Source organism: Myotis myotis, unplaced genomic scaffold, assembly GCF_014108235.1.
Source record: "Myotis myotis isolate mMyoMyo1 unplaced genomic scaffold, mMyoMyo1.p scaffold_m19_p_13, whole genome shotgun sequence".
NCBI classification, from domain to species: Eukaryota; Metazoa; Chordata; class Mammalia; order Chiroptera; family Vespertilionidae; genus Myotis; species Myotis myotis.
Window position 1 is genome coordinate 55,810,704 of NW_023416317.1, and position 20,304 is coordinate 55,831,007.

Sequence of the window (20,304 nt, forward strand, 5' to 3'; positions counted from 1 at the left end):
CTCAGACTTAGCATGTCCTGTCTGCCCCTGATTCGGGTTTCAGCACCCCAGTACCCCATAGGAAGCAGAGACCAGACGAATCTAGAAAACAGTAAACCAAAGAAGGCTATTGAAATTCCACCCAGACTAAGGCACCACACGCAGGTAGATTCCTATCCAAAGGGTTAAAAACTTACCCATTTAGGTATTTCCAATGTGACAAACTATTCAACACTATTATTAAAGCCTAGAGGCCCAGTGCATGGATTTGTGCACCGGTGGGGTCCGTTGGCCTGGGTGTGTCCAAGGGAGGTTGGCCAGCTGGGGAGCGACTGCGGGAGGGCTCCAGGACATGTCCGGCTGTTTCACCCAGTCCCAATCGGCCGGACCCCAGCAGCAAGCTAACCTACCGGTCAGAGTGTCTGCCCTCTGGTGGTCAGTGGGCATCATAGCGACTGGTCAACCTGTCGAACGATTGGACACTTAGCATATTAGGCTTTTAGATATAGAAATAGACATTTCTGCCCGTCCGATGTGGCTCAGTGGTTGGACATCAACCTATGAACTAGGAGGTCAGGGTTGTTCCCGGTCAGGACACATGCCTGGGTTATGGGCTTCATTCCCCAGTAGGGGGCGTGCAGGAGGCAGTGGATCAATGGTTCTCTCTCTCATTGATGTTTCTCTCTCTCTCTCTTTCTGAAATCAATAAAAAATTTTTTTAAAAGATGGACATTTCCGTCAAGGCTTCCACCGTGTCAGTGCATCTCGCCAGGATCTTGACTAAGTGCATTGATCTTGTGGCGAAAGGCGACCGTCATGATGCTGAGTCCCTTCTAAGACAATGGACTATGCACATGAAACTTTTCATCGACACATAAAACCGTGGATGGAAGGGGCCACATGCTGACCTGACCTTACCAGCTCAAGGAAGGCCTGCATGGCGGTCTTGCAAACTCTAAGAACTGAAGTCACCACAAAGGATGGTCTGAAATTAAACTTTAACCAAAAGCAGTGATGGTGGGTAGTCATGTCCTAGGCCGGTATCTTCCCTGACAAGGTCAATCTTTACCGTAACTGAGCCTGTCTGTCTTTTTGCATCTACGGTAACATACCCTTGAAATGTCAGGGTAACTTGTAACTTCCCTTTTTCTGGACCCCTCAGGGCACAACCAAATGCTCTGGGCACCAGGACAGAGACCACAAAGTCCTTCATTGTTATTGGCATCATGTTAATTGTTGACGGTTACCTATCCTGCACCCACCTGAGTAAAAGAAGTGTGTGTCTATCATTTTACTTTTTATCCAATCCCAGCGGTCCTCCCCCCACCCCCCGCCCCCCGCCCCACACTCACTTTGCTTTCTCCCGCCTCCCTAACCTGTCACCAATGGAGCTCATGTAACCCGCCTACGGCTCCTCCTTTGATTCTAATGCATAAAAATGGGTGAAAAACCGCCATTCTCTGGAGCACCAGCCCAACCTCCGTTGCGGTTCTGCTTCCTGGCAATTGTCAACAGTTTGGCTCAAATAAACTCACAAAAATTCTTTACAGGTTTGAATGTTTTGACGTTAACAAAACTTACCCTTTAAACGTGTGCAATGCAGTAATTTTTAGCATATTTACAAAGTTGGGCAATTATCACCGCTATTTGTTGTTGTTAGTATTACCAATGTCCCCCATCCTCCCCCTTTCTGTTCCCCTCCACTCAACCCCTGCCCCACGCCAGGCCGTCCCCAAACTATTTTCCGTGTCCACGGGTTGTGCATGTGTACCTATGTGATCTTCGGTTAATCTCGTCCCGTCCCCTACACCCCCTCTTCCCCCGCCCCCTGAGATCTGTCCGTCTGCTCCCTGCATCCAGGCCTCTGGACCTGTTTTGCTCACCGGTTTATTGTGCTCATTGCATTCCACATGTAGTGAGATTGTGTGATATTGGCCTTTCTCTGACTGGCTTATTTCGCTAGCCCCACAGTTCCCACGTCCATCCATGCAGTCGCCAAGGGTGAGACAGAGACGCGGGGACACGGAGTTGGAGCAGACCTGGTCAGTGCTTTATTGGGAAGGGGATGCATTCCGTAATCCGGCAAATCTGTGACCCCAGAAAGATCTCCAGTTCAAGTCCCAGCTGGTTTGCTGTGAGTTCGTACCTGCCCTGGAAGAAGCCGCTGGTGTGGCAGCTGTGCCAGCGCCAGTACAGCTGGATGATGCGGGTGGCCTGCAGCAGGCGGAGGTAGCGCAGGCGGACGCGCCACATGCGGACCCAGGACTGCAGCCGGACCGCCGCCCACTTCTGCCGAGCGTAGGCCTCCAGCACCGCCCGCCGCCGCTCCTCCCGCCGCTGCGCCTGCACCCGCCGCCACCAGCGCTGGATGACCGAGGCGCAGAGCGCGGCGTGCAGCAGCGTCCGGCGCACCAGGGTGCCCCGCCACCAGGCCTGGATCTGCGTGGCTTGCTGCTCCTCATCACGGGGCTTCTTTACCTGTAGGGAGGGGTAGCCAGGAAAAGGAAGGGACACTCAGGACCCGGTCCCCACCCACCTCAGCCCCAGGAGGTGCCAGGAAGGGGTCCTGGTCCTTTATCAGCCACAGCCCCTGCCTCAGAAGGTCAGGGGCACCGGTCCCCACCTGTCCATGGGGCTCACCTGCCCTAGTCGTCACCGGGTGCGTGGAAAGAGGGCACCATGGTCTCTGGGTCAAAGGGCCAGCGTGTTCCACCTGGGCTTGACCTCCTACCTGAGTGCAGGTGGCTTCCCTTCAGGGCCCAGCCACGGGCTGCAGGCGTGCGCCCTGGGCTGGCCCCCCATGCCCGGTTCCAGCTCCCTCCCCTACCTCCTGTCTCCCTCCGTCAAGTCCCAGGGCCTCCCTGGCTTCTTGCTCACCTGCACTCTTTTGGTTCTCACACCTTCAGCGAGCACACATGGGCGCATGCGCCTGCCCACGCTCCCACACGATTTGGGACTTGGGTTCCCCTTTACTTGGCAATGCCTTCCCCTAACACAGCCCTCACCACCCACTCATGGCCAGGGTTTCTCCTCCCTACAAGCGACTCTCCAGGTCTCACCCCACCTTTCTCAGCCCCGGAGGCGCCAGGAGAAGGGCAGAGCCAGGGAGGAGCCCCTCTTTGTCCACTCCAGCTCTGGGTAGGGCAACCCCGTATCTGGGGAGCTCCGGGGCCTTCTCGCTTTGTGATGATTGTTCCCGAGGCATCACTCATAGCTCTGTCTTCCCCTCACAAATGCATCCTGGTTGGATGGCAAGTGCCCTGAGCACCCCATGCTGTGGGCCTCAGAGAAGATGTCCCCTCACGGCGGGGGCGATGTGGGTGAGAGGGGGTGCAGGCTGGGTCAGTGTCACCCTCAACGGTGAGGTCCCCACAGACCCACCTTTTGTGCACTGGGTGGGGACAGAGGGTCTTTTTCCTTCATCTCTTTATTTTTTTCACTCCTTTGCTGGTATTTTTCAAGGTACTTCTGTATCTCTGCGTCCATCTTTTCTCCCTTGAACTAGAGTCAGAGGAGAAATGTGTGGGTTGGTGGCTCCTGCACAACCGTGTGCCTTGACCACCACGTACCCCACCTCCTGACTGGCCAAGGGACCTCAATGCAGGATGGCATCTTGCGGCCCCTGGAAACCCACCTTCCCCTGCGGGCACTGAGGGGACTGGCCCTTTCAGACCCCTCTCTCTCTCTCTCTCTGACGCAACATCGAATGCCCATGACGTGGAAATCGGTGGTTCCAATCCCTCAGGTCTCTCATCCCCCAAATTGTCCATTGTCAGGCGCTTGGTGGCCCCACCGCGCTCAGGTGTGCGCGCCTCCGTGGAATCCGTCCACGTGGCTGCATGTTTCCGTGGTTCGTTCCCTTTTATCGCCGAGTCATCCTCCATGGCGTGGATGTGCCATAATTTGTACCCACTTGGTGGTCTCCACTCTTTGGCTGTTTTCTACTATGACATCTTTATACACATTTTAGTGTGAACATGGGTTTTCAACTGCTAGGCTTATACTTAGGAGTAGAATGGCTGGGTTATCTGGTGGTTCTATGCTGAACTTCCTGAGAGGTCACCGAACTGTGTTCCACATTTTACATTCCACCCCACGCTCCGTTCCTACCCCCACGGGTGAGACGTCAAGCTTCTTCAGTCTCACTCTCTGCTACGTTGCTTCTGCAGAGGTGATACCAACAGTATCTGCCGATGGACGACGTGGCAGGTGGTTTTCGATGGTGGCTTCCCTTCAGGGCCTAGCTGGTTTGGCTCAGTGGATAGAGCGTTGGCCTATGGACTGAAGGGTCCCAGGTTCGATTCCGGTCAAGGGCACATGCCTTTGGGTTGCGAGCTCGATCCCCGGCAGGAGGCGTGCGGGAGGCAGCCAATCAATGATTCCCTCTCATCATTGATGTTTCTGTGTCTCTCCCTCCCTTCCTCTTTGAACTCAATAAAATATATTTAAAAGAAGGCAAAAGTCAGAGACCAGGAAGGGTGGAACCCAGTGTTGCTGGGTCAGCTCTGAGTCTGACAAGGACCAGGGCAAGGCCTCTCCTCCCCGAGCGTGAGGAGCAGTTGTTACCGACGAGTGAGAACCGAGGGAGAGAGGGCGTGTTCAGAAACTTTCACAGCCGATGGGACGCGTAATGGTAGGCATGCTTAATCTATAGTTAAAAATAAGCCTTAGGTTGTATACACCTTTTCCATTTGCTTATGTTTAAAAAGGTGTGTTTTCACGTTTACACCAAGGAATGCTACGCAGCAGTAAAAACGAAGGATCTCCTACCCTTTGAGACAGCATGGAGGGACCTAGAGAATGTGATGCTAAGCGGCATAAGCCAGTCAGAGAAAGACAAGTATCCCATGGTCTCACTCATATGTGGAATCTAATCAACAAAATAAACTGTTGAACAAAATAGATCCAAAGACATGGAAGCATGGAACTGACTGCTGAATCTCAGCGGGAAGGCGGGGGTGAGGGTGGGTGGGTGGGTGGGAGATCAACCGATGAATGCGTGTGCGTAGATGCATCACCCACGGACACGGACAATAGGGAGGCGAAGGCCTGGGGCCGGGTGGGTAGAGGGGGGCATTAGGGGAAGAAAGGAGGCAGATGTAATGCTTTCAACAATAAAGACTTAAAAATAAATAAAAAAGTAATGACGTAAGTTTTAAAAAATGTTTTTATTGATTTGAGAGGGAGAGGAAGAGAGAGAGGCAAACATCGATTGGCTGCCTCCTGCACACTCCCTACCGGGGATGGAGCCTGCAGCCCAGGCCTGGGCCGGGACTGGGAACGGAGCCGGTGCCCTTTGGTGCCTGGACGACGCCCAACCCACTGAGCCACGCCGGCAGGGCCCGTTTATTTTTCTCATAATGCATTTTTGTTGTTTGACGGAAGAATTGGTCTACGATGGGTCGGACATTTTAAGGAAATGGTCCCTCCCCACAGACAGCCCGAGAGGCAATGGCGCCCAGCGAGACCGCAGGGGTGGAGGCTGAGGTAGGACGCAAGTCAAGCTCGCTGGAGGTCAGAGGCAGGGCCGCCAGCAGGGTCCGCCCCAAGATGGGGTCATGCCTAGCGAGGGGGAGACGGCAGTGGCAGCCCTGTCGTGTGCAGCGCCCCGAGAATCTGGTCCTCAGGAGGGAGGGGAGGCGGAGCGGACGTGCTTCCCAGCCCGATACCTGCCACCGCCCAGAGGAGAGGCCCCTGAGCCTGGGGCCCGCGGCACCGGCACCGAACCAGTGGGCAGCGCTGCTCCCAGGAGGGCTGGCCACGCGCCTGCCTTCCGTCTGGGGGCTGGCGGAACAGAAAGCTGGTGCGTGCGAGCCGGGAGCCCCAACGCAGGATGACCTGGCCACGGGACAACAGGGACAACACTCACAGGAGGTGCCCGGTCTTCAGGGTCACAGAGCCCAGCCCCTCCCGGGCAAGTTCAGGCGGCCAGACGTGCTGGGTCTGGGCGGGGCCTGGTTCTGCGTGGAGGGCCGGCTCGGGCGCCCCATCTGAGGTGGTCCCTGCCCGTGTTTCCCGGGGGCGAGAGGAGGGGCTGGGCCTGACTGTGGCCCCCGAGGAGGCCTGGGAGTCACCGACACACACCGACCCGGCCAGACGTTTATTGGGGCCGCAGAGCCACCTACACGGAGAGAATCTCCACGCGGAACTCCAGGTCTGGGGCATCCCCCGGGCGCCGCGCCTGCGGAGGCTGCAGAGCCCGCGGGTCCTGGCGATCCTGGATCTGGAAGCGGAAGCCGCTCTGGGGGTCCCGGGAGAGGCAGACGGTGCCGCGCGGCCGGCAGTAGCCCCGGTGGCACTGCCACATGCGGAACCAGGACTGCAGCCGGACGGCGCCCAGCTCCTGGACCGCGTAGACCTGCAGCAGCCCCCGCCGCAGCGCGCACCGCCGCCGCCACCGCAGCCCGCGCCACCAGCGCTGGATGGTCCAGGCGCGCAGCGCGGCCACCAGCAGCGTCCGCCGCACCAGCGTGCCGCGCCACCAGGCCTGGAGCCGGCCGGCCGCGCTCCTCCGCTTCAGTTCCTGGAGTCGCCTCCTCTGAAGCTCCTGCCCAAGCAAAGCAGAGGGTTCCCGTGAACGCCACCGGCCACCGGCCACCGGCCACCGCCGCGCGGCTTCTCCTGCCGGTCAGGGCCCGCCTTCCCCGGGCCCCTGCGGGCCTGGCAGCCTGGCCCGGCTTCGCCGCGCTGCCATCTTGTCCGTGGCCGTGGCCGCCTCTGCTCACGCTCTGCGTCACCGTGTCCTCGCCTGGCAGGCGGGATGCTTGCTTGCCCCGTGGTCTTCTCGGCTTCGTGGGACCAGGGGGACACTTTCCAACCAGAAGACCCGGCCGGCAGGTGTGCAGCACCCAAGGGTGCCCGCGAGGGTGAAGCTCTGCATTGTCGCCCGCGAGGCCGTCGGACGCCCCATCCCTGCCACGGCCTCCCTTCTCCCGACTTCCACGCCCACCTCTAGGTCACCCACCTCCTCTGGGACTAGGCCAGCCCATCTCCCCTCTCCAGTGCCCCCTGCCCTGTGCCCTCCTTCCCTGTGGGCTGTTTGCCCCCCAATCCACATCCACCGATCAGTCGTCTCTTCCTACTTAGCATGCTCGCTCAGGGGGATGGGGGGATCTGTGGGGACTGGACAGCAACCCTGAGCCGACGGCATGGGACCAGGGACGGGCCCTCCACTTGCGAGGACCCTGGGTTCCGAGGGGCCATGATTTGTGATTCTCTCCTGCACCCTGGTCCCCCCTCCCCCGCCTACCTTCTTCTTCAGTGTCCGTCTTCTTATCTCCTCCTCCTCCTCTTCCTCAAAGTCCTGCTTCTGTAAGAAAACGTAGGGGGAAAGCACGAGTGAGGGCCAGTCCCCGCCGAGTCCCCAGCTCCTCACCCACCCACAAGTGCTGCCCCCGCCACGGTGGCTCCCCACCCCGGGGAGCGGTCCCCCCTCTCCCCCCGGCGCTTACATAGCACTGGTTGCCCATGGCTGGAGGGCAGAGGTTCAGATGTTAACACCCCTCAGGTTGCTGCTCCATTGGGCCTGGCCAAGCCCGGACGGGGTAGAGGAGGGGAGCGGTGATGTCACAAGGGCCCCTGTGACCTGAGGACCAGCCTGCCTCTCCAGGCTCCACGTTGTCAGGTAAGAGGAGGCGCTGAGCCTTTCTCCTGCGGGAGGAGCCGAGGTCTCTGCTGGAGCCACAGTCCCGGGAGCCTGTCCTTCCCCGAGGGGGTCTCTGGCCCGTCCGGGCCCACAGGACCGCGTGTCTGCAGCCACTGGAGCAGCTCCCACGGTGCCGAGGGAGGAGCAGGAGCGTGGCTGTCCCCGGCCCCCACCCCGGCCACGGCATCCTTCCTCAGTCGGGGGGCGGGGATGCCCTCCTTTTCTGGGGTTTGCACCGCAGGTGGAGGGCTCTTCCTGGCCAAGGGCACGTACCTGAGTTGCAGGTTCCATCCCTGGCCCTGGTCGGGGTGCATGTGGGAGGCAACCCATCGAAGTATCTCTCTCACATCAATATTCCTCTCTCTCTCTACCCCCATCCCTTCCACTCTAAATCAATCAATCAATCAATCAATCAATCAATCAATGGAACAAATATCCTCAGAGGAGGATTAACAACAAGACAAACAAGCCCTCCCATCCTGCATCTGAAGCCTAGGCGTCTGGAGGGCTTTCCCACACGTGAGTCATGACGTGGGAGGCAGGGTTCCCCCACAGGAGACGCTCTGAGGAGGAGGCAGGACCCGACCCCTATTCAGGCTGCTTCTGAGGCCAGCGCCCTACGGCCCCGCCCCGCTCCCCAGCGCCTCACCCCTCCTGAGGGACCCGCGGACAGCGCCTGGGAGGGGTTGGCTGGCCGCCTCCTTCCCAGGCATCATCATCTTCCCACCGGGAGACCAGGGTGTAGCTTCTCCCCCTTTAGGCCCCAACGTGATTTCGTGTCTATGCTCCCGTGGCCGTGGCCGTGGCCGTGGCCAGGAGCGCTCCCGCCTGTCCCCTCTCCTCCCTGCGCGACTTCGCAGCAGCTGCTGATGTGAGGAAAAACGATGAGGAAAACGTTGAAATACGCACAAAACATGACCGTGTCCTGGCGACCTGGCAGAGCTGTTTTTCTCTTCTCCGCGGATGCATTCACGGCTCAGGCACCCCGTGACCGTCCACGGCAGGCGGCGCTGTGAGGGGCCCTCCCGCGTCCCCCAGCAGCCGGGCGGCGTGCTGAGTCATGAGACAGATTGTCTCCACAGCGGCCTCACCCCTGTCAACCGCTTCCTGATCTTTGCTGAACGGCCGCGTGTGGCGTGGGTCACCTTATGTGCGGAGGTGCATGTGTCTGGCCGGGGACGCGAGCGCCTGGGGTTCCTGGGGGTGAGGACCCCGACCCGGGCCCTGCCGGGCTGTGTGAGCGCGGGCCAGCCGCTCAGCCTCTGCGTGGAGCTGCGGGGGGCGGGGGGGCGCGCAGGCAGGTGCAGGCCTTGGAGAGGTGCCTGGTCCCATGCTGCTCCGTGCCCTTGATGTTTGTTTATTATTTATTACTTTGGACACCCCTGCTCTGTGGCCTTGGACACGTGCCCTGAACGCACAGCAAGGCCTGCCGAGCCCACGGCCTCCCCTGAGGGCCCCTCCCCGCTTTGCCCAGCGCCATCCCGGCATCAGCCACACGGCCACCCTCCAGAGGGGCCCTTCTCGTGTGGAAATGCGATCACGTGGTCGGTGCCCTGGGCTCCTGGCCATTTTCAAGGTGAAATTCAACCTGTTGGGCACAGTATACAAGGACCCCAGGCCGGGGCCACCATGGCCGGCTCCCTCTGCATTTCCAGCTGATTCCGACCGTGTACACCAGCGCCCCCGCACTCGGACCAGTGCCCCTCCCGCCTCACCCCTCCCGGGTCGGCCTGTCTGCTTCTGTGTAAACCCCACCAGAGGGTGATCCCAAAGCCCCGAGGTCGAGGCTCATCCGCTTTCAACACCACCAAGTCGGCACCTCCCCTGCCGGCCAGCAGCTTCCCCAGGAGTAGCCACACGTTTTCTGGGAAACGTGCCAGGGCTTCCAGGACACCGGCCGCCCAGCAGGGGACGGGCCAGGGCGCCCCCGGTCCGCTCAGCACCTCCAGGTTTCCACCTGCAAACTCTGAGCTTTCAGCATTTTACGTTGTAAGCTTACCTGCCGGGTGTAAAAGCTCAGAAACGCCCAGGCCTTGGGAAGGTGGGGGGCCCTGGGTTGCCACACTGAAGCCAGCTCTGCTGGCGGCATTGTGACTACATGTTCCGAACACAAACCAGCCCACATGCAAACATTACCCTCTAGTGAGGAGGTTTGCTTTTCACAGAACTGTGGATTGGTGCCCTGGCTGGTGTGGCTCAGTGGATAGAGTGCCGGCCTGCAGACTGAAGGGTCCCGGGTTAGATTCCTGTCAAGGGCACAGGCCCGGGCTGGGGGCTCGATCCCCAGGAGGGGGCGTGCAGGAGGCAGCCGATCCATGATTCTCTCTCATCATTGATGTTTCTACCTCTCTGTCCCTCCTCCTTCCTCTCTGAAATCAATCAATAAAATAAAATGAAATCAATGTGGATTGGTGGTTCTGAAACGACTTCATGTGTGGCCTGGGGCTGAGCACATACATTAATAAGCGAGGACACTGGAGCCAGGTGTAGAGAGGGAGGCGTGGAGAGTGAGCAGTGTGGTCAGGGATTAGAACTGCAGGGATTAGAATGGACAGCTTTCCAGGCCTCCCAGGCACGAGAGAGTACGAGAGGCACAAGGGAACGTTTGTTATGCTCGCAGGTGCTCAGATCTCCCCGGGGGTCCCCATGTCATGGGGGGGCGGGCAGGAGCCTCAGGCTTGGGGCAGGTGGCAGGAGACAGCAGGGAGGAAAGGGCTTTGGCGTGGCCTTCACTGGAGTGGGAAAGGCAAGGCAGGGCCGGCCCAGCGTGGGACCGGCTAGTGGGAGTGGTTCCCCAGACACTGGTACTGGCCCTGGGGTGAGGAGAGCAGAAAAGCGATTTCGTCCTGGCGTGCACAGGCCGGGGAGAGGAGGGAGGCGCTGCCTTAGACATTGTGCTAAGCTAAAGGATCAAAGGCGTGCTCAGGGCTGAGTCCTTTGCTCTCTCTCTCGGAACTGGCTAGTCCTGGGAGGAGCTGTCTTTCCCAAGCCAGAAAGGGATTATTTTTTTTAAAAAGATGTCAAATGTCACCCTGCTCAGTGGTTAGGGCATCAGCCTGGGCACCGGAAGGTCGTGGGTTCGATTCCCGGTCAAGGGCGTGTTACCTGGGTTGCAGGTCTGATCCCCGGGCCCCAGGTTGGGGCTCATATGGGAGGCAACCAATCAATGTGTCTGTCACATTGATGTTTCTCTCTCTCTCTCTCTCTCTCTCTCTCCCACCCCACTCCCTTAGACTCTCTCTAAAATCAATGGCAAAAAATACCCTCATTCCCCAGGTAAGGATTTAAAAAATATATATGTCAAATGTCAAAATATACAAATATATATATAAAAACAGGAGTGGGAAATAGGAGATTTATAACTATGAGCACACAAAAACAGCTTATGCTTGTGTTATGTATTTACTAGAGGCCCGGTGCACGAAATTCGTGTGCGGGTGGGGGTAGGTGCTCTCAGCCCAGCCTGCACCCTCTCCAATCCAGGACCCCTCGGGGGATGTCTGTCAGTCAGTTTAGGGATTGGGCCTAAACTGGCAGTCAGACATCCCTCTCACAATCCTGGATCGCTGGCTCCTAACTGCTCACCTGACTGCCTGCCTGATCACCCTAACTGCCCCCCCCCCACAGCCTGGTTGCCCCCAACTGCCCCCCTGCTGGTCTGGTTGCCCCTAACTGCCCCCACCTGCCAGCCTGGTTGCCCCCAACTGCCCCGGCCTGGTCACCCCCAACTCTCCCATCTCCCCCCCCTTCCTGCCCGCCCCCGCTGGCCTGGTTGCCCCATGCAGCCTGCTGTCTGGTTGTTTCGGTCATGATGGCCCCTGGCTTTTTATATATTAGGATTACTTAACTAGAGGCCCAGTGCACTAAATTTGTGCATGAAGGGGGGGTTCCTCAGCCCAGCCTGCACCCTCTCCAATCCGGGACCCCTCGGGGGATATCCGACTGCCTCTCACAACCTGGGACTGCTGGCTCCTAACCACCTCTGCCTGCCTGCCTGATGGCCCCTAGCTGCTCCCCTACCAGCCCAGCCAATCCCTGCCGCTGCCTCCAGGCTGACCTGGGAGATACCCGGACCCGCCATCTGTTTCTCTGCTCCTTCTCAGAGACAAGGACCTCCTGGAGCTGGTCTGACAGAGACGCGGGGACACGGAGTTGGAGCAGACCTGGTCAGTGCTTTATTGGGAAGGGGATGCATTCCGTAATCCGACAAATCTGTGACCCTAGAAAGATCTCAAGATCAAGTCCCAGCTGGTTTGCTGTGAGTTTGTACCTGCCCTGGAGGAAGCCATTGGTGTGGCAGCTGTGCCAGCGCCAGTACAGCTGGATGATGCGGGTGGCCTGCAGCAGGCGGAGGTAGCGGACGCGGACGCGCCACATGCGGAACCAGGACTGCAGCCGGACCGCCGCCCACTTCTGCCGAGCGTAGGCCTCCAGCTGCCTCTTCCGCTTCAACAATGGCAGCTCCCGCAGCACCCGCCGCCACCAGCGCTGGATGATGGAGGCGCAGAGCGCGGCGTGCAGCAGCGTCCGGCGCACCAGGGTGCCCCGCCACCAGGCCTGGATCTGCGTGGCTTGCTGCTCCTCATCACGGGGCTTCTTTACCTGTAGGGAGGGGTAGCCAGGAAAAGGAAGGGACACTCGGGACCCATTCCCCACCCACCTCAGCCCCAGGAGGTGCCAGGAAGGGGTCCTGGTCCTTTATCAGCCACAGCCCCCGCCTCAGAAGGCAGGGGTGTGGAGAGTGGCTACAGTGTTTGGACAGGTTCAAGCCTCAGACTAATGAGAGGGCATGCGCCTGCCCACGCTCCCACACGATTTGGGACTTGGGTTCCCCTTTACTTGGCAATGCCTTCCCCTAACACAGCCCTCACCACCCACTCACTCATGGCCAGGGTTTCTCCTCCCTACAAGCGACTCTCCAGGTCTCACCCCACCTTTCTCAGCCCCGGAGGCGCCAGGAGAAGGGCAGAGCCAGGGAGGAGCCCCTCTTTGTCCACTCCAGCTCTGGGTAGGGCAACCCCGTATCTGGGGGGCTCCGGGGCCTTCTCGCTTTGTGATGGTTGTTCCCGAGGCATCACTCATAGCTCTGTCTTCCCCTCACAAATGCATCCTGGTTGGATGGCAAGTGCCCTGAGCACCCCATGCTGTGGGCCTCAGAGAAGACGTCCCCTCACGGCTGGGTGACATGGGTGAGAGGGGGTGCAGGCTGGGGTCAGTGTCACCCTCAACGGTGAGGTCCCCACAGACCTACCGGTGGGATAATGGGTGGGGCCGGAGGTGCTTTCTTAATTTCCTCCTCCTGTGGCACCAGCAAGATGATATCTTCAGTATCTTCGATTATGATTTCTAAAAGTTGGCCTTCCTTCTGTGATCAGAGTCAGAGGAGAAAGGCGTGGGTAGGTGGGTCCTGCACAACCGTGTGCCTTGACCACCACGTACCCCACCTCCTGGCCCAGAGACCTCGATGCAGGATGGCATCCTGGGGCCCCTGGAAATCTACCTTCCCCTGTGGGCACCGAGGGGACTGGCTGTTCTTACACAAAATCGAATACCCATGACTTGGAAATAGGCGGTTCTAATTTCTCAAGTCTCATCCCCTCCCCAAATGCTCCATCGTTAAGAGCTTGGTGGTCCCATCACTCTCAGTTCTGTACTCCTCAAGCCGAGACCCGGGCAGGAAGAGAGGAGGCGGGAGAGCACTATGATGTCATAAGAGCGCTGTGATGTCATAGGGCCCCTATGACTCAGGGGCCAGGATGCCTCCCCACAGTTGAGGCCTTTTGGGTAAAAAGATGTGTAACGCCTCTCCATTCTTTTTTCCATAAATACCTAACCCTTGGCCAATTACTCAAGGCTCCCGGACACTAGCCCATTGGTCTAAAAAGTGTACAGAGTCTGGTTGATTGGAAATCTGAATTTGAGACAATTTACACTCTACCAATCAGGCACTCAAACACATGGACTTCAGTGAAGCAATGGAACCAAATGATTAGAAAGAATGAGTCAGGAACCACATTCTTTTTTTTTTTTTTTAAAATATATTTTATTGATTTTTTTACAGAGAGGAAGGGAGAGGGATAGAGAGTTGGAAACATCGATGAGAGAGAAACATCGATCAGCTGCCTTCTGCACACCCCCTAACTGGGGATGTGCCCGCAACCAAGGTACATGCCCTTGACCGGAATCGAACCTGGGACCCTTCAGTCCGCAGGCCGATGCTCTATCCACTGAGCCAAACTGGTTAGGGCAGGAACCACATTCTTAAACAAGTCCTTCTTCACCAAAGGAGATTTACCAGTGGCCAGAAGCACATGGAAAACTGTCCAAGCTCATTAGTCATGAGGAAAAGGAAGGTCAGAGCCACCTGACTCACCTCTAGACAGACTGCAGGATGGCTACAATAAGGAATATTTCCCGAAGAGATCAACCAAAGGACTTGTATGCAGGCATATACGCATAACCCATGGACACAGACAGTGGGGTGGGTGAGGGCGTGTGCTGGGGGTGGGAGTGGCTAAGGAGAGGTCAACGGGGGAGAAAGGAGACTTCCATAATACTTTAAGCGATAAAGAATTATATAGTTTATATACTGAGCCCAGCCGGTGTGGCTCAGTGGTTGAGTGTTGACCTATGAACCAGGAGATGACAGTTCAATTCCTAGTCAGGGCACATGTCCGGGGTTGTGGGCTTAATTAATCCCCAGGAGTGGGCATGCAGGAGGCAGCTGACCAAAGATTGTCTCTCATCATTGATGTTTCTATCTCTCTCTCCCTCCTTCTCTCTCTAAAATCAATAAAAACACTTTTTAAAAAAAGGCATTTTAAAAGGAGGGGTCAGGGTGTATATACTATAACAATGGAGCCAGAATCATCCTTGAGGGTGGTGGTGGGATTAAGGGGGCAGAGGAAATGTTTTGGCTGAATCCCCTGGGCCTGGCCCATCAGCCGGATACCCAGTTATCAACTTCTCAGGAGAGCAAGGAGCCCCCAGGACCAGCCAGGGCCCCCGGCTCAGGCTCCAGTGGCTGCAAACACGCTTCCGTCTTCCTCTTCCTCTTCCTCCTCTTCCTCTCAGGGCCTCAAGGTCACAGTCAGGAGGTGAGTGAGCAGCAGCCACTGCAGGAGCAGGGACCCCCTCTGCCTGCTCTCACCTCTGAAGGTCAATGCTGAGCCACACGGGCCGGGCAGGTCTGGTGTCTTGACCTTAACTATGGACACCTGGCCTGGATGACTGAGCCCAGAGCGCTGACCCCATCCACAGCCCCTTCCTAAGTGGTCCCTCCTGCGGAATCCAGCAGGTGGGGCTGGGGGGTGGAGGCGGACGCCAGGGCCGACTGTTTCATGCAGTGACGGAGGCCTTTGCCGGAAGTGGCTGCTCACCAGAGTGACAGTCGTGAAAGGAGGCACCAGGGTCCGCCCCGGAAACTTGTGACAGGATGCAGAGGTCACATGGTTGAGAGCAGGGCCTTCATGTAAGAACCCGGCGGGCACTGCCCTCACTGTAGGCGCCTGGAGTGCACGGGAGCGGTCGCCACGGACAGGGGGGTCCTGCAGGCATTGGGCACCCGGCAGGCCTCAGGCAGACAAACGGGTGACGACACGCGTGCTGGAGCCAGGGCTAGCGGCTTCCCGGCCGGTCGGCACCACCTGCGCCCCCAGCCGCAGCCCTAACTGGGGGTCTGGAAACGCGGCTCCATCTCCTGACTGTGACCTTGAGGCCCTCAGGGGAAGAGGAAGACAGAGCGTGCTTGCAGCCTCTGGAGCCTGCGCCGGGGGCCCTGGCTGGTCCTGAGGGCTCCACCGTTTCCCGAGAGGCTGAGAACTGGGTACGTGGCTGATGGACCGGACACAGGAGGCCTGGCGGCCGCTGCCCCTCACAGCGGGCAGGGCCCAGGTTCCATTCTGGTCAAGGGCACGTACCTAGTTGATGTGTCGCTCTCACACCCATGTTTCTCTCTCTCGGTCTCTCCCCCTTCCTCCCACTCTCTCTAAAAATCAGTGGGAAAATACCCTCAGGTGAGGATTCACATGAAATGGCCACAAAAGGACAGACACAAAGGCAGGCGAGTGGATCTCGAGGGTGGGGAAGGGCGTGCAACAGATGGCACATTTCTCCGGGGCGGCAGGTGCTCAGACGCAGCAGCGTTCTAGCCGTTAGCGCCCGCCCCACCTCCCGGGCAGTTTCCCGGGATTTCAGCTGCATCGCCTTTCGTTGCTTCCTCACAGGTGGTTTGGCAAACAGCACTTCCTGTGGGAGCCTGTTTCTGAGGGAGCCTCGGGCCCACCCGCACCCGCACACGGGTGGACGCTCTGCTGGGGGCGCTCGCAGCCAGGAGTCGTGACCAACCTGTTTCACAACGTTTCCACTGAAGCCGGGCAGAGCTGCATCCTCACGTCCGTCTGTCCCGGGTCAGGCGGGCATTGGGGTGGGGTGGGGTGGGGGGATAGAACCTTACCAGCGGGTTACCTGTCTGCTGGGGAGGGATTCACCGACCAGCCTGTCTCCAGGCTTCCAAACCTCACCTTTTCCTCCTGCTCGTCCGTCCGTCTGTCCCCGGCAGGTGCCCTCACAGCGGGGCACATCCCTGTGGCCACGGCAGCACTGCGGCCCCTAAGCACAGTTAGGGGCCTTGGCCTGGTGCCGACAGGATGGCCAGGGATCAGGTATCCGTTCCCAGGGGAGCCTGTAAGCCTCATGAATCTAACCCCTAACTAAGCTCAGTGCACCCCCCAACGACGCCGCAGCTCCTGCACACCCAACGGAGGCGGCAGGAGCCAGAGTGGGCGCGGAGGCCCCTCCCTTCGCAGCTCAGACACCTTGCTTTCAGGAACTTTCCACAGACACACGCCCGCCTGGGACAGACAGGCCCCTCCCGTCAGCCCCGGAAATCCACAGGGGCTGGGAGTCTCCATTCCCAACGTGAAAGCTGGGAGGGAAGCTGCCGGAATCCTTCCCTGCCACCAGCAGCAACAGCAAGAAGTGACTGGGGGGCGGGGGGCAAGACTTAAGTTACCAGCTACGTCTGAAGGCAAGAGGTGAGGGCAGGGCCCCACACGCTGGGAACCCTCAATGAGGCAGCTGGTCCGGGTGAGAGGCTCCAGGGGAGAGGAGAGTGGCTGAGAGGTGCTCAGACCTCCCTGCGGGCACCTGCCCGGGGCCAGGGGGCAGGTGGGCGGAGTCCCGGGAGGCGGTGCCTAACAGTTGAGGGCGGGGCTGAGGACTAGGGTGACCCCCCTGACCTTGGGTGAGCGCGCTCTAAAGACCAGGGCCATGGACACAGGACAGGTGAGCAAGGCCAGTGCAGGAGGGACCTGCCCTGAGGGCGACAAGCAGTGTCTACCGGTGAGTGGAGGGTTGAGCGGACGGGTGGGACCCAGACGCGAGAGGTCGGGGGCCCCCCAGGCCAGGCCCCCTTTCCTCACTGCACCGAGGCGGGACGGCACTAAGCGGGGACCTCACGGGCATCTCCGTGTTCTCCCCTGCCCGTCAGCGAGAGAAGGCGGCCGTGAGGATCCAGGCATGGTGGCGCGGCGGCCGGGTGCGCCAGGCGCTGCTGCAGGCGGCGCTCCGGGCCTGGGCCATCCAGTGCTGGTGGAGGTCGGCGCAGGCCAAGACGCTGGAGCAGAGGCGGCGCCTGGCGCTGCGGCTCTACACCTGCCAGGAGTGGGCGGTGGTGAAGGTCCAGGCCCAGGTCCGCATGTGGCAGGCCCGCCGGCGCTTCCTCCAGGCCCGCCAGGCGGCCTGCACCATCCAGTCCCACTGGCGCTGGCACGCCAGCCAGACCCGGGGCCTGCTCCAGGGCTGCTATGAGGTCAAAGCCAGCCACCTGGAGCTGGACATCGAAATCCTCATGGCCTAGGGCGCCCGCCGGCAGAGCCAGGGGGCTGGATCTTTCTTCCAATAAAGATGCTTACTGCCCGGCCGGAGGCTCCGTGGTTGAGCGTCGACCTATGAACCAGGAGGTCACGGTTCGGTTCCCGGTCAAGGGCACATGCCCGGGTGGCGGGCTCGATCCCCAGTAGGGGGCCTGCAGGAGGCAGCTGATCCATGATTCTCTCTCCTCATTGATGTTCCTCTCTCTCGCCCTCTCCCTTCCTCTCTGAAATCAATTAAAAAACGATTATTTTAAAAAACAATGCTTCCTGAACCAAGATGGCGGCATAGGTTAACGCCGGAGTTTGCTGCTTTGAACAACTACTTCAAAAGTGAAACCAAAAAACGGAAGGGACATCACCCAGAACCACAGGAACGCTGGCTGAGTGGAAGTCCTACAACTAGGAGGAAAGAGAAACACATACGGACACTCAGAGGAGGCGCAGTGCTGAAGTCAAATTCTGAGGTGCGGAGTGTGCGGAGCGGGCTGGCGGCGGAGGGCGTGGTTGGCGTTTTCAATCGGGAGGGAGTCGCAGACTCTGAGCTCCAGATCCGGGCGAGTCTTTAGGGACCCAGACTCAAACGGGAGCAGCGGGACTGTCTGGCTTCGGTCAGAGCGAGTGCAGCTTTCTCTCCGAGCTTTGCAGCGGGTGCTGGGACTCAGAGAGGCAGAGCCCCTGGGGACAGGACTGAGAGCCGCCATAACTGCTCTCTCCGGCCCACCCTGTTGATCCTGTGCGACCCGCCCCGCCCAAGCCCTGCACAGAGGCATTTGCCGGATAGCCTCAGGCAAAGGCTAGATTAGCACCTCCCTAGAGGACAGAAGTTCTCTCACTGCAGACACAGCTGATTCTCACAGCCACTTGGCCTGGAGGTCAAACCCTCCCTGGTATTAGCTACAACAATCAAGGCTTAACTACAAGACTGCGCACAAAGACCACTAGGGGGTACACCAAGGAAGCATAAAAAATGCGGAGACAAAGAAACAGGACAAAATTGTCAATGGAAGATATAGAGTTCAGAACCACACTTTTACGGTCTCTCAAGAACTGTTTAGAAGCCGCCGATAAACTTAATGAGATCTACAAGAAAACTAATAAGACCCTCGATCTTATATTGGGGAACCAACTAGAAATTAAGCATACACGGACTGAAATAACAAATATTATACAGACTCCCGACAGCAGACCAGAGGAGCGCAAGAATCAAGTCAATGATTTGAAATGTGAGGAAGCAAAAAACACCCAACCGGAAAAGCAAAATGAAAAAAGAATCCAAAAATGCGAGGATAGTGTAAGGAGCCTCTGGGACAGCTTCAAGCGTACCAACATCAGAATTATAGGGGTGCCAGAAGATGAGAGAGAGCAAGATATTGAAAACTTATTTGAAGAAATAATGACAGAAAACTTCCCCCACCTGGTGAAAGAAATGGACTTACAGGTGCAAGAAGCGCGGAGAACCCCAAACAAAAGGAATCCAAAGAGGACCACACCAAGACACATCATAATTAAAATGCCAAGAGCAAAAGATAAAGAGAGAATCTTAAAAACAGCAAGAGAAAGAAACTCAGTTACCTACAAGGGAATACCCATACGACTGTCAGCTGATTTCTCAACAGAAACTTTGCAGGCCAGAAGGGAGTGGCAAGAAATATTCAAAGTGATGAATACCAAGAACCTACAACCAAGATTACTTTATCCAGCAAAGCTATCATTCAGAATTGAAGGTCAGATAAAGAGCTTCACAGATAAGGAAAAGCTAAAGGAGTTCATCACCACCAAACCAGGATTATATGAAATGCTGAAAGGTATCCTTTAAGAAGAGGAAGAGGAAGAAAAAGGTAAAGATACAAATTATGAACAACAAATATGCATCTATCAACAAGTGAATCTAAGAATCAAGTGAATAAATAATCTGATGAACAGAATGAACTGTTGATTATAATAGAATCAGGGACATAGAAAGGGAATGGACTGACTATTCCTGCGGGGGAAAGGGGTGTGGGGGATGCGGGAAGAGAATGGACAAAAATCGTGCACCTATGGATGAGGACATTGGGTGGGGAGTGAGGGCGGAGGGTGGGGCGGGAACTGGGAGGAGGGGAGTTATGGGGGGAAAAAAAAGAAGAACAAATGTAATAATCTGAACAATAAAGATTTAATTTAAAAAAATAAAATAAAATAAAATAAAAAACAATGCTTCCTGACCACAGTCTCGCCCTTTGGGAATTAGCCCCACAGAAGAGGGATTGGCCGCTGACCTTCCTGCTTCCACCCCAAAAAGGCTCCCCAGGCCCTGGCTCCTCGTGCAAACCTGACCAATCAAGAGCCTGAAAGAGACCCCAGGGCCCAGGTCAGGCTCGGACCCCTCGCCGGTCCGACCCGGCCCCTGGCCCCCGCCCGGGAGGCACCAGCTTTGCTCCTCTGCAGCCCCTGCCCAGGCCTCGCCTCTCAGGGAAGGACACAGAGTCTGGCCGAAGCCGAGCAGCCAGGAGGCCTGGATCTTGCAGGCCTGTGCTTGGTAGGGCATGGGGTGGGGTCGGGGGGTAAGGGTGGGGGAGTCCCCCCTCGTCCTGCACAGCACCTGGCCCAGAGCCAGGAGGACGGGGCACCCCAGCTGGGTAACAGCAGGACAGGCGCTGCGCCTCGCTGGGGGGCAGCCAGCCAGAGCTGCCGTGCGGAGGCCAGGACAGGGGCTGGGAGCAGCAGCTGTGCCTGCCACTCGCCTCCCCTCCTCCTCCCCGCTGCTGGCCCAGCCCGGAGAACCAGGCGTGGGGGGCGAAGGGGTGGCAACTAGCTGAGGAGAAC

At 58.1% G+C, this 20,304-nt stretch overlaps 2 protein-coding genes across 2 annotated transcripts; one reads left to right on the forward strand and one right to left on the reverse strand.

The window, feature by feature from the left end:
• Positions 1 to 11,791: 11,791 nt before the first annotated feature.
• Positions 11,792 to 16,206, reverse strand: LOC118668630 (IQ domain-containing protein F5-like). The gene is made up of 3 exons (XM_036333822.1): positions 16,147 to 16,206; positions 12,876 to 12,989; positions 11,792 to 12,226 (listed from the first exon to the last, which is right to left on the reverse strand). Exons 1-3 carry the CDS (start codon positions 16,204 to 16,206, stop codon positions 11,792 to 11,794), a joined length of 609 nt encoding a protein of 202 aa, XP_036189715.1.
• A 527-nt stretch (positions 16,207 to 16,733) lies between these two features.
• On the forward strand, positions 16,734 to 17,483 carry IQCF6 (IQ motif containing F6). The gene is made up of 2 exons (XM_036331539.1): positions 16,734 to 16,966; positions 17,115 to 17,483. Exons 1-2 carry the CDS (start codon positions 16,895 to 16,897, stop codon positions 17,481 to 17,483), a joined length of 441 nt encoding a protein of 146 aa, XP_036187432.1. The 5' UTR covers positions 16,734 to 16,894.
• The last annotated feature ends 2,821 nt before the right edge of the window (positions 17,484 to 20,304 follow it).